Raw genomic sequence first — 16603 nt, 5'->3', positions numbered from 1 at the left:
CTCTATTCTATTTCTTCATCTATTATGCACTTCTTAATCCATTCCAGTCTGGCTTTGGAACTCCACTAAAACAATATTCAAGTGAACATATTCTTCAGGTCAGTAAAGTCAATGGACACTGTCTGAGCTTATTTTACTAGATTTACCAGTGTTATTTGACAGTTTAGACCACGTCTTCCTTCTTATAGAGGTATAATTGACAAATAACATTAGTTTCAGGTGTACATAGTGTCTCAGTATTTGTATATATTGCAAAATTATCACCATAGTAATTCTAGTTACCATCCATCACCACACATAGTTACAAATTTTTCTCTTTACATGAAAACCTTTAAAATTTACTCTCTTATTAACAATGGTTACTATTGTTAATGATAGTAATGTTGTAAATGACAGATCTTCCATTTATGATGGCAAAATGTCCTGTAAACCCACAGTAAGTTGAAAGTATCGTTAAGCTGAAAATGCACTTAACACACCTAAGCTACCAAACATCATAGCTTATCTTAGCCTACCTTGGAGTGCCCAGAACATTTACATTAGCCAATAGTTGGGCAAAATCATCTAACATAAAGCTTATTTTAAAATGAATGTGAATAATTTATGTACTTTATTGAATACTGTATTGAGAGTGAAAAACAGAATGGCTGTATGGGTACAGTATGGTTATAAATGTGTTGGTTGCTTACCTCATGGCTGTGTGGTTGACTGGGAACTGTGTCTTGCTGCTGCTGCCCAGCATTATAAAAGAATATTGTACTATATTTTGCTAGCCCAGGAAAAGATCAAAATCCAAAGACTGGATATGCACCAATTTTCCATTATAAAATCAAAAAACTCTAAGTTGAATCATCCTTAAGTTGGGGGCTGTCTGTACATCCCTATGCATTATCTATTTTATGACTGAAAGTCTGTTCCTTTTGAACACTTTCACCCATTTTGCCCATCCCCCATCCTCTGTCTCTGGCAACCACCAATCCGTTCTCTCTACCCATGAGTTTGGGGTTTTTTTCCCCCATATATAAGTGAGCCCACACAGTTTTTGTCTTTCTGTCTGACTTATCTCACTTAACACAATGCTGTAAAGTCCATCTATGTTGCCCTAAATGGCAAGATTTCCTTTTTTATGGCTGACTAATATCCCAGTATTTATATCACATTTTCTTGATCAATTCATCCATCAATAGACACTTAGGTTGTTTTCATGTCTATACTATAGAAAATAATGTTGCAGTGAACATGGGGAGTGTATATATCATTTCAAGTTAGAGTTTTCATATCCTTCAGATAAAAATCAAGAAGTGTAATTGCTGGATCATATAGTAATTCTATTGTTAGTTTGAGGAAAACTCTTTTCCTCAAGTTTTCCGAAGTGGTTATACTAATTTACATTCCTACAAACAGTACACAAGGGTTCTCTTTTCTCCACATCCTTGCAAACACTCTTATTTCTTGTCTTTTTTATAACAGCCATTCTGACAGGTGTGATGATTATCTCTTTGTGATTTTGATTTGCATTTCTCTGATGATTAGTGATGCTGAGCCCCTTTTCATGTACCTGTTGGCCATCTGTATTTCTTTGAAAAAATGTCTATTCACATCTTCTGCCCATATTTTAATCAGGTTGCTTGTTTTTTTGTTATTGAGTTGCATGAGCTCTTTATATATTTTGGATATTAACCTCTTATCAGATATATGATTTGCAAGTTATCCGATATATGATTATTTACTACCATTTGGTAGAATGTCCTTTCATTTTTTGGATAGTTTCCTTTGGTGTGCAGAAACTAGTTTTATGTAGTCCCACTTGTTTATTCTTGCTTTTGTTGTCTTTGCTTTTGGTGTCAAATTCATGAAAACTGTCACCAAGACCAATGTCAAAGAGTTTTACACCAGTCTCCTTCTAGGAGTTTTATTGCTTTCAGGTATTATGTTCTGCAACAACAACATTATTTGCAAGTCTTGAAACCATTTTCTGTTAATTTTTGTGTATTGAATAATAGATGTCTAGTTTTACTCTTTGAAAATTGGCTATCCAGTTTCCCCAACACCATTTATTAAAGAGACTGTCCTTTCCACATTGAATATTCTTGGCTATTTTGTCAAATTATTGGCCATTTATACATTATCTTATTTCTGCTTCATTCTCCACTCTCAAGATTGCTTTAGCTATCTGAGGTCTACTGTGTGGCTCCATACAAATTTTAGGATTGTTTTTTCTATTTCTGTGAAAAATGTCATTGGAATTTTGATAGGGTTTGCATTAAATCTGTAAATTGCTTCAGGTAGTGTGGACATTTTAACAATATTAATTCTTCTAATCCACAACCAGAGATTATCTTTCCATTTATTTGTATCTTCCTCAGTTTCTATCATCAGTGTCCTACAGTTTTCAGTGTACGGGTATTTCATCTCCTTGGGTAAATTTATTCCTTGTGTCAGTTAGTTGCTAAGTCATGTCTGACTCTGTGACCCCATGGACTGCAGCACACCAGGTTTTTCTGTCTTTCACTATCTCCTGGAGTTTTTGCAGACTCATGTCCATTGAGGCAGTGATGCCATGCAACCATCTCATCCTCTGTCATCTCTTTCTCCTCCTGCCTTCAATCTTTCCCAGTATCAGGGTCTTTTCCAATGAGCTAGCTCTTCGCAGCAGGTGGACAAAGTACTGGAGCTTCAGCCTCAGCATCAGTCTTTCCAATGAATATTCAGGGTAGATTTCCTTTAGTTTCACTGGTTTGATCTCCTTGCAGTCCAAGGGACCCTAAAGAGCCTTTTCCAGCACCACATTTCGAAAGCATCAAATCTTCGGAACTCAGCCTTCTTTATGGTCCAACTCTCACATCTGTACATACCAGTGGAAAAACCATAGCTTTGATGAGATGGACATTTTTGTTTAAGATAGGTAAGCTTTAAGCTTGTAGCATATTTATGTGCTGACAAAAAAGAGCCAATAGAAAGGAAGATGAGAGAGAAGATAATAGATGGACCCCAAGTTCCTGAGGGCATGGCAGAAAAGGAGCTCCAAACAGAGGTGGTAGGAATAACCTTAAAGGAGAGAAGGCACAATTATTCCCTGAGACAAATTCTGCAGGTGAAACTGGGGAGCTGCAAGTTAGACAAGTTTCCATTTGATTACTTCTATCTTCAATTTTTACTTTTTATAAAGTAGAGGCATAATCAAGTAATTCAGGCTCATGGTTAAATTGCAACAGCTTAAACAGATGTTGTATGTAATAGAAAGGAGAGTTAAAAAGAGACATAAAATAACGAAAGACAGAACTGAGTGCCCCATTGATACTGGGAACCATGAAATTGGAAAAAGAACCAATCAATGTGATTATGTAAGTGTTCTGCAAAATAGGCTTACCAAGTTGGTAACCAAGCAAAATTGACAATTACATGGTGGAGTTTGCTTTTGTTGTTCAATCACCCAGTTGTGTCCTACTCTTTGCAACCCTATGGACTGCAGCATGCCAGGCCTCCCTGTCCCTAACCATCGCCCAAAGTTTGCCCAAGTTCATGTCCACTGCATCAGTGATGCCGTCCAGCCATCTCATCCTCTGATGCCCTCTTCTCCTTCTGCCCTCAATCCTTCCCAGCATCAGGGACTTTTCCAATGAGTGGGCTGTTCACATCAGATGACCAAAATACTGGAGCTTCAGCTTCAACATCAGTCCTTCCAACAAGTATTCAGGGTTGATTTCCCTTAAGATTGACTGGTTTGATCTCCATGCTGTCCAAGGGGCTTTTGGGAATCTTCTCCAGCAGCACAGTTCAAAGGCATCAATTCTTTGGCGTTCTGCCTTCTTTACAGTCCAACTCTCACCACCGTACATGACCACTGGGAGGACCATAGTCTTGACTATACAGACCTTTGCTGGCAGAGTAATGTCTCTGCTTTTCAACACAGTGTCTAGGCTTCGCATAGCTTTCCTGACAAGAAGCAATTGTCTTCTGATTTCATGGCTGCAGTCACCGTCCACAGTGATTTCAGAGCCCAAGAAGAGGGCCACTACTTCCACATTTTCCCCTTCTGTTTGCCATGAATTAATGGGGCTGGTTGCCATGATCTTAGTGTTTTTTTAATATTTCGTTTACGCCAACTGGTTCCCTCTCTTCCTTCACCCGCATTAAGAGGCTCTTGAAGTTCCTCTTCGCTTTCAGCCATTCGAGTGGTATCATCCACATATCTGAGGTTGTTGATGTTTCTCTCACCTATTCCAGTTTGTAACTCATCCAGCCCAGCATTTCTCATGATGTGCTCAGCTTATAGGCTAAACAATCAGGGTGACAGCAGACAGCCCTATCGTACTCCTTTTTCAAACTTGAACCAATCAGTTGTTCCGTACAGGATTCTAAGTGTTGCTTCTAACTGTTGATTAGAGTTTACATTTTGCCAATTCAGGTGCAGAGGAAAGAAATGGGAAAATGAAGTTGAAGTTACTGGTCACAAAGTGATCCAGGAAGAAGTGAAGAATGGAGACCAAAGCTGAATAGAAAAAAAAGCTGTGTTTTCAAAAAAAATTTAAATTTTGGAAATGGTAGAATTTGGGATTGGAAGAAGGAAGGTAAACAAACAAACAAAAAAAACGGAGGTATGTGGAGGGAATAATCAAGACGCTGGTTGACAAGAGGAACAAAGAGGGGTTAACAACAAAGCTAGAAGGCACTAGGGATTTAAGGGAATGTTGACCCCCTCCTTTTATGGTTATCTCACACACATACCGGAGAAGGTGATGGCATCCCACTCCAGTACTCTTGCCTGGAAAATCCCATGGATGGAGGAGCCTGCTAGGCTGCAGTCCATGGGGTCACTAAAAGTCAGACACGACTGAGTGACTTCACTTTCACTTTTCACTTTCATGCTCTTGCCTGGAGAATCCCAGGGACGGGGGAGCCTGGTGGGCTGCCGTCTATGGGGTCGCACAGAGTCGGACACGACCGAAGTGACTTAGCAGCAGCAGCAGCACACACATACAAAATAAGAAGATATGCATGACAGAGCAGTGTAAATTGCTATAGAAATGTCAGCTATTCTTGGTGGTAGCAGTGATATTATTGTTGTTATTTTTATTATTATGCTTAGTGTTCTCTTTAAAAGGTAAGCTTTGTATTTCTTTTAATTTCTATAACTAATGGAATTAGTAAAGTATCAAACCTTGTACCATTTCAATATATTTTATTTGTTTACTTGATTTCATACTATGAAAACTTCTTTCTATCTCCACAAAAGCAAATAAAAGTCAACATGCCTGGAGTGTAATCTTGATAAATTTCTTCTACTTTCTCTGACTTCAAGGGTACAGAGACTGTTCCAAACGTTTTATGTCTCAGTGTCTCCTTTCCTGCTGGTCGATTCCCTGATGGTAGAACATCTGGAAAACAGTTTTCTTCATGTTTTAAAACTCTAATATGACAAAGAAAATAAGATACTATAGTTAACATTCTCTATAACTTAAATTTTGAATCTTTCTTCTCTACTTTACAGTGCAATAAAATATCTATCTTGTCAAACACTTTTTGATAGTCACTTTGGAAAGCAGATCTGAAACATGGAGAGTCTGGTTAAATGCTAAATAGGTCTAACTGATATTACTGAAATTTTAAAGCTGAAAGGGACTTAAGAATCATCATCTAATTTTATTTTAAATGATAAAGAAATGTTACCCATTTCCTGTGCCTCTGATATGACACCCATAAATATTTATCTGAAATTTTATACTTCATTATTAAAGATAAGTACAATGATGGATGACAATAATCAAAACGCAACAAGATAAAAGGAATGTTACCCAACTAAGTTGGTGGCAGGGTGAGGTCAGAATACAATTTTCTGAAATTCAATCCTTACATAATTACCCTCCTTTATAAATATATGTATAAAATAAAACTACAGCAACCACCACCAACAACCCGTATCAAGATTAAAGCCAAAATCTTTTCACATTGCTTTAGCCATTTACTTTGTACATGTTGGGAAAATGTATTCATAGGAACAGAATCCAAAATGACTGCAATACCTACAGCTACATACCATATTTTTGAAAAGCAGAGAAATTTCAGGGTTCTGTAACTTCAAACATATACTTCTCAGTAGAAAAGATACCCTCGTTAGGTATATTAAACAAAAATACTTAATCACATGAATAATAAGGTAATACTTCTCTTCAAAGACAAATAAAGCATTTCTTTGAACCTGTTTATGGATGGAAAAACTTTATTAGGTATTTCTAACTCTTTTTTCTTTGAGGACTTTGTGACTGCCATTCGGTTTGGACAGCAAGGAGATCCAACCAGTCCATCCTAAAGGAAATCAGTCCTGAATATTCACTGAAAGGAATGACGTTGAAACTGAAACTCCAATACTTTGGCCGCCTGATGCAACGAACTGACTCATAGGAAAAGACCCTGATGCTGGGAAAGATTGAGGGCAGGAGGAGAAGGGGATGACAGAGGATGAGATAGATGGTTGGATGGCATCACTGACTTAATGGACATGAGTTTGAGTAAACTCCAGGAGTTGGTGATGACAGGGAGGCCTGGCGTGCTGCAGTCCATGGGGTCACAAAGAGTCAGACACGACTGAGCGACTAAACTGAACTGAACTGATTCGGTTTATAAACACCTTGAACAGTTTCCTTGTCATTATAATGACTATCCCCATAACTTTTCCATATCCTTTGTTCTTTTTTTTTTTTCTTCCTGAATCATTTACCATTTTCTTAGCAATCAGTTCAGTTCAGTTCAGTCGCTCAGTCATGTCCGACTCTTTGCGACCCCATGAATTGCAGCACACCAGGCCTCCCTGTCCATCACCATCTCCCAGAGTTCACTCAGACTCGCGTCCATCGAGTCAGTGATGCCATCCAGCCATCTCATCCTCTGTCATCCCCTTCTCCTCCTGCCCTCAATCCCTCCCAGCATCAGAGTCTTTTCCAATGAGTCAACTCTTCGCATGAGGTGGCCAAAGTACTGGAGTTTCAGCTTTAGCATCATTCCTTCCAAAGAAATCCCAGGGCTGATCTCCTTCAGAATGGACTGGTTGGATCTCCTTGCAGTCCAAGGGACTCGCAAGAGTCTTCTCCAACACCACAGTTCAAAAGCATCAATTCTTCGGCACTCAGCTTTCTTCACAGTCCAACTCTCACATCCATACATTACCACTGAAAAAACCGTAGCCTTGACTAGACAGACCTTAGTCAGCAAAGTAATGTCTCTGCTTTTGAATATACTATCTAGGTTGGTCATAACTTTCCTTTCAAGGAGAAAGCATCTTTTAATTTCATGGCTGCAGTCACCATCTGCAGTGATTTTGGAGCCCAGAAAAATAAAGTCTGACACTGTTTCCACTGTCTCCCCATCTATTTCTCATGAAGTGATGGGACCAGATGCCGTGATCTTCGTTTTCTGAATGTTGAGCTTTAAGCCAACTTTTCACTCTCCTCTTTCACTTTCATCAAGAGGCTTTTAGTTCCTCTTCACTTTCTGCCATAAGGGTGGTGTCATCTGCATAGCTGAGGTTATTGATATTTCTCCCGGCAGTCTTGAGTCCAGCTTGTGCTTCTTCCAGCCCAGCGTTTCTCATGATGTACTCTGCATATAAGTTAAATAAGCAGGGTGACAATATACAGCCTTGATGTACTCCTTTTCCTATTTGGAACCAGTCTGCTGTTCCATGTCCAGTTCTAACTGTTGCTTCCTGACCTGCATATAGGTTTCTCAAGAGGCAGGTCAGGTGGTCTGGTATTCGCATCTCTTTCAGAATTTTCCACAGTTTATTGTGATCCACACAGTCAAAGGCTTTGGCATAGTCAATAAAGCAGAAATAGATGTTTTTCTTAGCAATACTGAGGAGTTATTTTCACATTTTGGGTGGTAATCTTTGGTCATTTTGTGTGTATTAAAAGTATCTTCCACTTTGGACTTATCTTTGAACTCTTGACAAACAGAAGTTCTTAACTTTAAAATAATCTAATTTATCTGTATATGATTTGCCTTAATTAAGAAATCTTTCCTTACTCCACAATGATAACACAATTTTCATAAATTTTCTTAACAGCCTTACAGTTTTGCCTTTCACAAGTCTTATAGCTGATTTGTGGCATGAGGACAAATACAATTTCTGTACCCTCCAGATAAGGATATGTGATCAAACCCAGGTCTCTCGCATTGCAGGCAGATGCTTTACCGTCTGAGCCGCCAGGGAAGCCCATGTGATCATTACAACACCATTACTGAACACCCCATCCTCTCCCTCACTGATCTGTACCAGCAAGTCTGTCATCAATTAAAATGTGTGTATATTCATTCACAAAAATTCATATATTTTTTTTGTTTGTTTATCCTCATTTCTATATCACACTACTTTATTTACTATAGTTTTGATAGCTTTAAATTGTCTTTTCCCCAAATTTTCCCAAATTGTCGTTTTCCAGAGAAAGTGCTCACATATTCTTGGCCCTTTGATTTTCTATATACATTCTGTTGCACTCTCAATTTTATAATTTTACTCATAAAGGCCAAATATGTTTTTTATTAGAGTGTAACTGTTTTACAGCTTTGTGTTAGTTTCTGCTGTGTAACAAAGTAAATGAGCTACATCCTGCTAAGACAAGAGACTTAAGAAATGTGGGTGAGCTCGCTGGGAAGATTCCCCTGGAGGAGGGCATGGCAACCCACTCCAGTATTCATGCCTAGAGAATACCATGGACAGAGGAGCCTTGTAGGCTACAGTCCTTGGGGTCACACAGAGTCAGACACGACTGAAGTGACTTAGCACACACGCACACACACCTCCCTCTTGAGTCTCCTTCCCACCCCGCAATCCTACCCCTCTAGGTTGTCACAGAGCCCTCAGCTGAGCTCTGTGCTACACAGCAGCTTCCCCCTAGCTATCTGTTTTACACATGGTAGTGTGTACATGTCAGTACTACTCTCCCAATTTGTCCCTTCCTCCCATGCCCACATGCCCATTCTCTACGTCTGTGTCTCTCTTCTTGCCCTGCAGACAGGTACATCTGTACCATTTTTATAGATTCCATATATATGTGTTAATATATATTTGTTTTTCTCCTTCTGACTTTACTTCATATGAAAGACTCTAGGTCCATCCACATCAACAAATGACCCATTTCATTTCTTTTTATGACTGATATCCCACTGGATATATGTACCAAATCTTTATCCATTCATCTGTTGATGGACGTTTAGATTGCTTTTATGTCCTGGCTATTGTAAATAATGCTGCAATGAACACTGAGGTACATGTGTCTTTTTGAATTATGGTTTCCTCAGGGTAAATGTCCAGTAGTGGGATTGTTGGGTCATATGGTAGTTCTATTTCTAGTTCTTTAAGGAACCTCCATATGTTCTCCATAGTGGCTATATCAATTTACATTCCTAGCAACAGAGCAAGAGGGTTCCCTTTTCTCCACATCCTCTCCAGCATTTATTGTTTGTAGATTTTTTGATGATGGCCATTCTGACTGGTGTGAGGTGATACCTCATTGTAGGTATGATCTGCATGTCTCTAATACTTAGTGATGTTGAGTATCTTCTCATGCAAACACATCATTTTTAAAAGAACTTTTTAGGTACCATACTTTTCATTATTATTATGAATGATAGTTATGGTTTAATTATATTTTCAATCCATTGCTGGACCATAGGAAAGCAATACACTTATAAATACTGATTTTAATCTAGCAGCCTTGGTAATAAATTCATTTATTATAAAATTTTGTAAATTATTTTGTACTTTATTTGTGGACAATCTATGAATAATTGCAGTTTCTGATCTTTCAAACCTTATAGCTTTCTTTCTTGGTCTTTTTTCTTTTCCTTCCTTAGGACCTTTACTAGAATGTTGAATAGAAATGGCAACAAAGCAGGCATTCCTGTCACTCCTCTGAATTTAAAAGGAACCCGTTTAACACTTGATCATTCAACATATGGTACCGCTCTTGGTTTTTGGTAAATGCCCTTAATCAAGTGGTTTCCTAAGAGTTTTTATCATTAACAGATATTAAATTTTATCAAATCTTTCTCTTTCATCTTTTAATTGGTATTGATAGATTTTCTAACATTGAAACTTGCATTTCTGAAATAAACTATACAATTTGATCTTGATGTATCATCTATTAATATACACTGCTTTAATTGGTAGGTTAATATTTTATTTAGAATTTTTTTGCTTCTGCGGTCATGCATGAAACTTATTTGTAGGATTATACAAAGTGCCCTCAAAAACTGAGTTAGAGACTACTTTCTCTTTTTCTATTCTGTAGAATAAGTTGTATACGATTGGATTCACTCTTCTAGAAACTCAAAAACTCAATTTCTCTGGACCTGATGTGTGTGGTCTGTAGTAGTAGGAGAAAGAGGAATGGGAGTGGTGGTGATTCACTACTACTAATTCAACAATTTAAGTGGTAAAAAGAAAGCTCATCTTTCTATTATTTATTGAGACTATTTTAAATACTTACATTTCTAATTTTTATATTTTGTGTAAGCTTTCAATATTGCCACAAAATAGTTAATTTACTCTTATCTTTTCAATTGCAGATCTGTACTTAGCTCCCTTTTCTGATCTAGTATTAGTTACAAAGCCTCGGAATGACACTACTACACGGTGCGTCATTCACCCTACTCTCCCTAGATCTGGGTTTCAGCAGGCAGCACATCTGGGTTTCAGGAGAGAACACGTCGTGAATGGTGCTTCCTGGGGCTGTGCAGTGTCACAACCCTGTCTGTTGGTGACTTCCCTTTCTTTCTCCTGGTTGATCTTATCAAATGATTGTCAATTTTATTGACAACTGGTGCTTTTGCTGGTTTTTCTTTGATTATCTTTGGTATCTATTATGCTAATTTCTGATAATCTTTATCTTCTTCATTCTGCCTTCTTAGGATTTATTCTGTTCTACATTCTTACCCCTAACTACTTAAAGTAGATTGTTAACTCATTAATTTTTTTAGCCCTTTTTGTCTTTTAATACACAGTTTTATGACTATGATTTTCTCCCTAAACACACAATTTTTATATGTGTGACATAGTTACTAATGCAGTAGTTTAAGCTCCCTTCCATTCTTCTTTTCTTCCTTCTATTACTATATTCAGTTCTAAGATTTTTTTCCTAATTTCCTTTAGAGGTCCTCCTTTCACCAACTATTTAGAAAAGTATTTGTTTTTTCAGATATTATGTTTCATTTCCAAATGATTTCTAGTTAAACTCTTATAACTAAGTTCTAATGTAATTAAAGAGTATGTAATGTATATTGATAATTTTTTTAAACAAGGTTTATGGTCTTAAATGGCACAGCATTACAACTGTTCCATATTCCCTGAAATAGAAGGCATATCTTTTACTTCTTAAATTTTTTATCTGTTATCCTTTTGCATTTTAGGATGCTTCCACACTGTGCATTTTTTGAAATTCAATTTGACATTTAAAAAGAAAATGTTTAGTCCATTTGCATTTACTGTGATTACAGACATTTTGGGGATTTATTTCTACCATCTTATTTTGTTGTCTATGGATCCCTTTTCTTGTTGCTTCTCTATATTTTAACTCTATTTTTTTTCTTTTTTTTTTTTCAGGAAAATTTCCTCAACTTTACCTTTCACCTGTTCTCTTAAGCTTCACTTCTGCTATTATATAATTAAATTTTCAAAACTATCTTGCAAATGCTCCATTTTTTAATTCTCTAAATGTGAACTGTTTCTTCTGTTACTGTCCAATCATTTAATGATAGTTTTGTGGTGATAGTTTTTGAAGTTTTCTTCTCCTTGTATTATGTATTTCCTCCAAGCTTCTTTGATTTGTTTCGGTCTCTAACATGCTATAAACAATCCCCAAATGATCACAGTTTGCTGGTTGTATAGGAGTCACCACTAAAATAACAATGAAACAACTTTTCATGCACTGGTGTTTTTCAACTGGTAGATTTGACTTTGGGGCAATCTGCGAATTTTGTTAAGCATTTCCTACTGACATTATCTACACGTCTTTCCTTTTGGCTGGTCAATTTCCCAGAGAGTAATCTCTAGCTTTTGTGAGCTTTCTCAAAGTCAAACAAAAGAAGAAAACTAAAGATCTCTTTGATTTGAATACATTAATCTACTCTGAGCTGTTCTCAGATTTCTTCTGAGAATAAAGAAAGAAATAATCTTTTGGCTGTGAGAGGGGACGAAAGAGATACGTACTCTGATTGCTTCTTATACAAACCTTCAACTTACTGATTGCAGTCTCAGCTGCTCTGCACTTTCAGAGGTACATAATATCCTTAATTCCTAAGTTTGTGGGACTGGGGGGAATAGTGATGGAAGGGTGGAGATGGGGGAGGATGAATCAGCCTGTTTCTGGGCTACACCAGCTGACACCATAGGTTTATAATTTCCACTCTGCTAAATTAATAACTTATCCATGTATTTTCATGCTTTCAAAATTTCACTGGTACTCCAACTTGCTTGTATCTCATCTCGAATTCTCTTATTCCGTACTATCATTTTAACAGGATTTTAGGAAAGAGAGCCATAAAAGCAAGGGTTCCAACCAATCATGTTTAAATACAACTCAGAAATATTTTCAAGATTTCTTTTCCATTATTTTTTTCTGAGTGTATGCTGATACACTCTGAGAAATGTGAAAAAACAGAAAAATACATGAATCTCCAACCTTTTCTCCATCTGCTCTCCGCTGCCCTCTTCTGCTCTGAGCTGTCATTTTCTATCCACAGTCCATATCTAGAACCAAACCACCTACTGCCTTCCTGGGATTTCTCAGTTGTTGATTAGTTTCTCATACCCATCAACCTCGTTTACACTTTTTGGCATATCCAAAGTTGGTCTGGGAGAAGGAGTCAGTGTTAATTTGCCTATCTTGTCAGAAAGGACTTCCTAAGAAACCAAGGTCTTCTACACGCCACAATCCTCATTCAATTCTCATGTGATATGTTATATTTTCCATTGTCAGAATGGCTTATCAGTAGCCAGGTATGTTTGAGATTTTAATTTAATTATATCTTATTTTACCTTGGTTTTGAGTTTCCTTTATCCTTGTTCCTGTCTTTATTTACTGGTGTCAAATCATTGGGTCTGAATGTCTCCATATATTTTTCTGAACAAAACTATGAAGTGATGAGCTGAAAAAATACATTCACATTATTTTTAAAATATAAAAAATCATTTCACAGCTATTACTCCTGATTCTCTAAACTATATATACATATATATATGTATGTGTATATATATAGTTCCCAACTTTCCACTAGGCTTTATTAATTTAATACTCTCATTACCTTCAAGTGTTTCTTGTGTATAGTATAATTTTCAGAGCCTTCACTATGCTAGCTATCTTCCTCAGAGCAGTCCATATTGTCTAACTTCCTCTCTATGACAATTTTTTCCTTCTTACATTGATGTGTTTATACACATATAATTCTAATTGCCCTTAACTTCTATACTAAATATAATAAGTTTTAAGATTATCTCCCCAAGAATAAATCATCAGAAAGAACTCAATGAAGTCAACAGAACTGGAAGCCTAAGACACTGAACTCATTCCACCATTCACTAAGTATTAAGGCCACATTCATGTACTACCAGCATTCCTCAGATAGAACAGAATAGAACAAAAAGAAATGGGTTTTGAAATATGCAAGACAGAGAGTCTCCTTCTGATTACTGAGGGAAATTTAACAAGATACAGAAAGTCTCAAAATAAAGTAAATTTTGCATGGAAGTAAATTCTAACTAAACAATTTAAGCCAAGAATAATTTTCTTAGCTTTTAGCTGTGAGTTTTTTCAGTCATTTAAATACATTAAGAAATGTATGGAGGTTCGGTGCATGAGACAGAGTGCTCAAGGCCGGTGCAGTGGGATGATCCTGAGGGATGGGACAGGGAGCAAGGTGGGAGGGGGATTCAGGATGGGGAACACATGCATACCCATGGCTAATTCATGTCAATGTATGGCAAAAAGCACTACAATATTGTTAAGTAATTAGTCTCCAATTAAAATAAATAAATTAATTAAAAAACTAAAAAGAGAGTTACCATATGACCCAGCCACTCCACTTCCGGGCATGTATCTGGAGAAAAACATGGTTCAAAAGGAAACATGCACCCCAGTATTCACTGAAGCACGATTCACAATAGCCAAGATAGGAAACAACTTGAATGCCCATCGACAGATGAATGGACAAAGATGTGGCACATGGGTACAACGGGATGCTGCTGCTAAGCCACTTCAGTTGTGTCCGACTCTGTGCGACCCAGTGGACTGCAGCCCACCAGGCTCCTCCACCCATGGGACTTTCCAGGCAAGAGCACTGGAGTGAGGTGCCACTGCCTTCTCCAAATAGAATGCTACTCAGCCATAATAAAGAATGAACTAATTCCATTTACAGCAATATCGAGGGACTGGAAATTATCATACTAAGTACAACAAGTCAGAAAGAGAAAGACAAATACAACTATCACTGTATGTGGAAACTAAAATATGGCACAAATGAAGTTATTTGCAAACAGAAACAAACTCACAGACATGGAGAAGACCTGTAGTTACCAAGGTTGGGGAGAGTGGGAGAGGGGTGGACTGGAAGTTTGAGGTTAGGAGATGCAAACTATTATGTATAGAATAAAAAACATCCTACTGTATAACACAGGGGGCTATATTCAATATTCTGGGATAAACTATAATGCAAACAATATAAAAAGGAATGTACAGATTTGTATAACTGAGTCACTTCGCTGTATAGCAGAAATTATAAAACACTGTATATCAACTATACTTCAATAAAAGTAAAATTTAAAAAAATATGGTACTGACACAAAAACAGTAACTATACAGTAACTAACATTAATTTCCAGTCCATCCATATTGCAGATCAATCAAACAGGATAGAGAGCCCAGATATGAACTCACACATATATAGTCAATCTATGACAAAGGCTTCCCTAGTAGCTCAGCTGGTAAAGAATCTTCCTGCAATGCAGGAGACCCCAGTTCTATTCCTGAGTCAGGCAGATCCCATGGAGAACAGATAGGTTACACACTCCAGTATTCTTGGGCTTCCCTGGTGGCTCAGTTGGTAAAGAATCTGCTTGCAATGCAGGAGACCTGGGTTCAATCCCTGGGTTGGGAAGATCCCCTGGAGAAGGGAAAGGCTACCCACTCCAGTATTCTGGCCTGGAGAATTCCATGGACTGTATAGTACATGGGGTCACAAGAGTCAACAAATCTATGACAAAGGAGACAGACAAGAACATACAATGGAGAAAAAGACAGTCTCTTCAATAAGTGGTACTGCATAAACTAGACAGCCACATGTAAAAGAATGAAATCAGAACATTATTTAATACCATATACAAAAATAAACTCAAAATGGATTAAAGACCAAAATGTTAAGACCAGATACTATAAAACTCTTAGAGGAAAACACAGGCAGAACACTCTTTGACATAAAACACAGCAGTATGTTTTTGGATCCTGTCCTAAAGCAAAGGAAATAAATGCAAAAGTAAACAAATGGGACCTAATTAAAGCTTTAAAAGCTTTTGTGTAGTAAAGGAAATCACTGACAAAATGAAAGGACAGCCTAAAACTTTAAAAGCTTTTGTGTAGTAAAGGAATCACTGACAAAATGAAAGGACAGCCTACTGAATGGGAGAAAATATTTGCCAATGATATGACTGATAATGGGTTAATATCCAAAATACATAAACAGCTAATTCAACTCAATATAAAAAATCTGGTTTAAAAATGGACAGAAGGTATGAATAGACTCTATTCCAAAGAAGACAACACAGATGGCCAACAGGCACATGAAAATATGCTCAACATCATTAATCAAACAGAGGAATGCAAATTCAAACCACACTGAGATATCACCTCAAACCTGTCATAATAGCTATCATAGAAAAGAACACAAATAACAAACATTGGCAAGGATAGAGAGAAAAGAGAACCCTCCGACACTGTTGGCAGGAAGTGTAAATTGGTGTAGACACTGTGGAAAACAATAGAGAGGTTTTTTAAAAAACTAAAAATAGAACCACCATCAGTTCAGTTCAGTTGCACAGTTGTGTCCAGCTCTTTGCTACCCCATGGACTGCAGCATGCCAGGCTTCCTGTCTACCACCAACTCCCAGAGCTTACTCAAACTCATGTCCACCCAGTTGGTGATGCCGCCCAGCTATCTCATCCTCTGTCATCCTCCAACCAAAAAAAAAAAAAAAAAAACCTGTTAGAGTTAATAAATTCAGTAAAGCTGTAGGAGTCAAAATCAACATTCAAAAATCAATTGCATTTCTATATACTAACAATGAACTACACAAAAAGGAAATTAAGAAATCAATCACACTTACAATAACACCAAAAAAGATTAATTCTGAAGAACAAATTTTAACCAAGGAAATTAAAAGACCTGTACACTGAAAACTATAAGACACTGATGAAAGAAACTGAAGCAAAACACAAAATTATGGAAAGTTAGCTCATGCTCACATATTACAGTAACTAAGATTAAAATGCTCATACTTCCCAAAACAGTCAAAAGATCCAATGCTATCCCTATCAAAATTCCAATAGCATTTTTCATA

The 16603-nt window shown here is 37.2% G+C and overlaps 1 protein-coding gene across 1 annotated transcript in view; it reads right to left on the bottom strand.

The window, feature by feature from the left end:
• Nucleotides 1-13110, bottom strand: part of DNAH14 (dynein axonemal heavy chain 14) — a 38951-nt gene extending 25841 nt beyond the window's left edge. The window contains exons 1-2 of the mRNA XM_060396354.1: nucleotides 13034-13110; nucleotides 5279-5410 (exon numbers count right to left, since the gene is read on the bottom strand). Of these exons, the coding sequence (XP_060252337.1) occupies nucleotides 5279-5410; nucleotides 13034-13110 (209 nt within the window). The remainder of the gene's footprint in view (nucleotides 1-5278; nucleotides 5411-13033) is intronic.
• Nucleotides 13111-16603: the final 3493 nt, after the last annotated feature.

The sequence above is a fragment of the Ovis aries genome, chromosome 12, assembly GCF_016772045.2.
Source record: "Ovis aries strain OAR_USU_Benz2616 breed Rambouillet chromosome 12, ARS-UI_Ramb_v3.0, whole genome shotgun sequence".
NCBI classification, from domain to species: domain Eukaryota; kingdom Metazoa; phylum Chordata; class Mammalia; order Artiodactyla; family Bovidae; genus Ovis; species Ovis aries.
The sequence above is the reverse complement of the archived record's forward strand: the minus strand, read 5'-3'. Positions and strand labels throughout refer to the sequence as shown.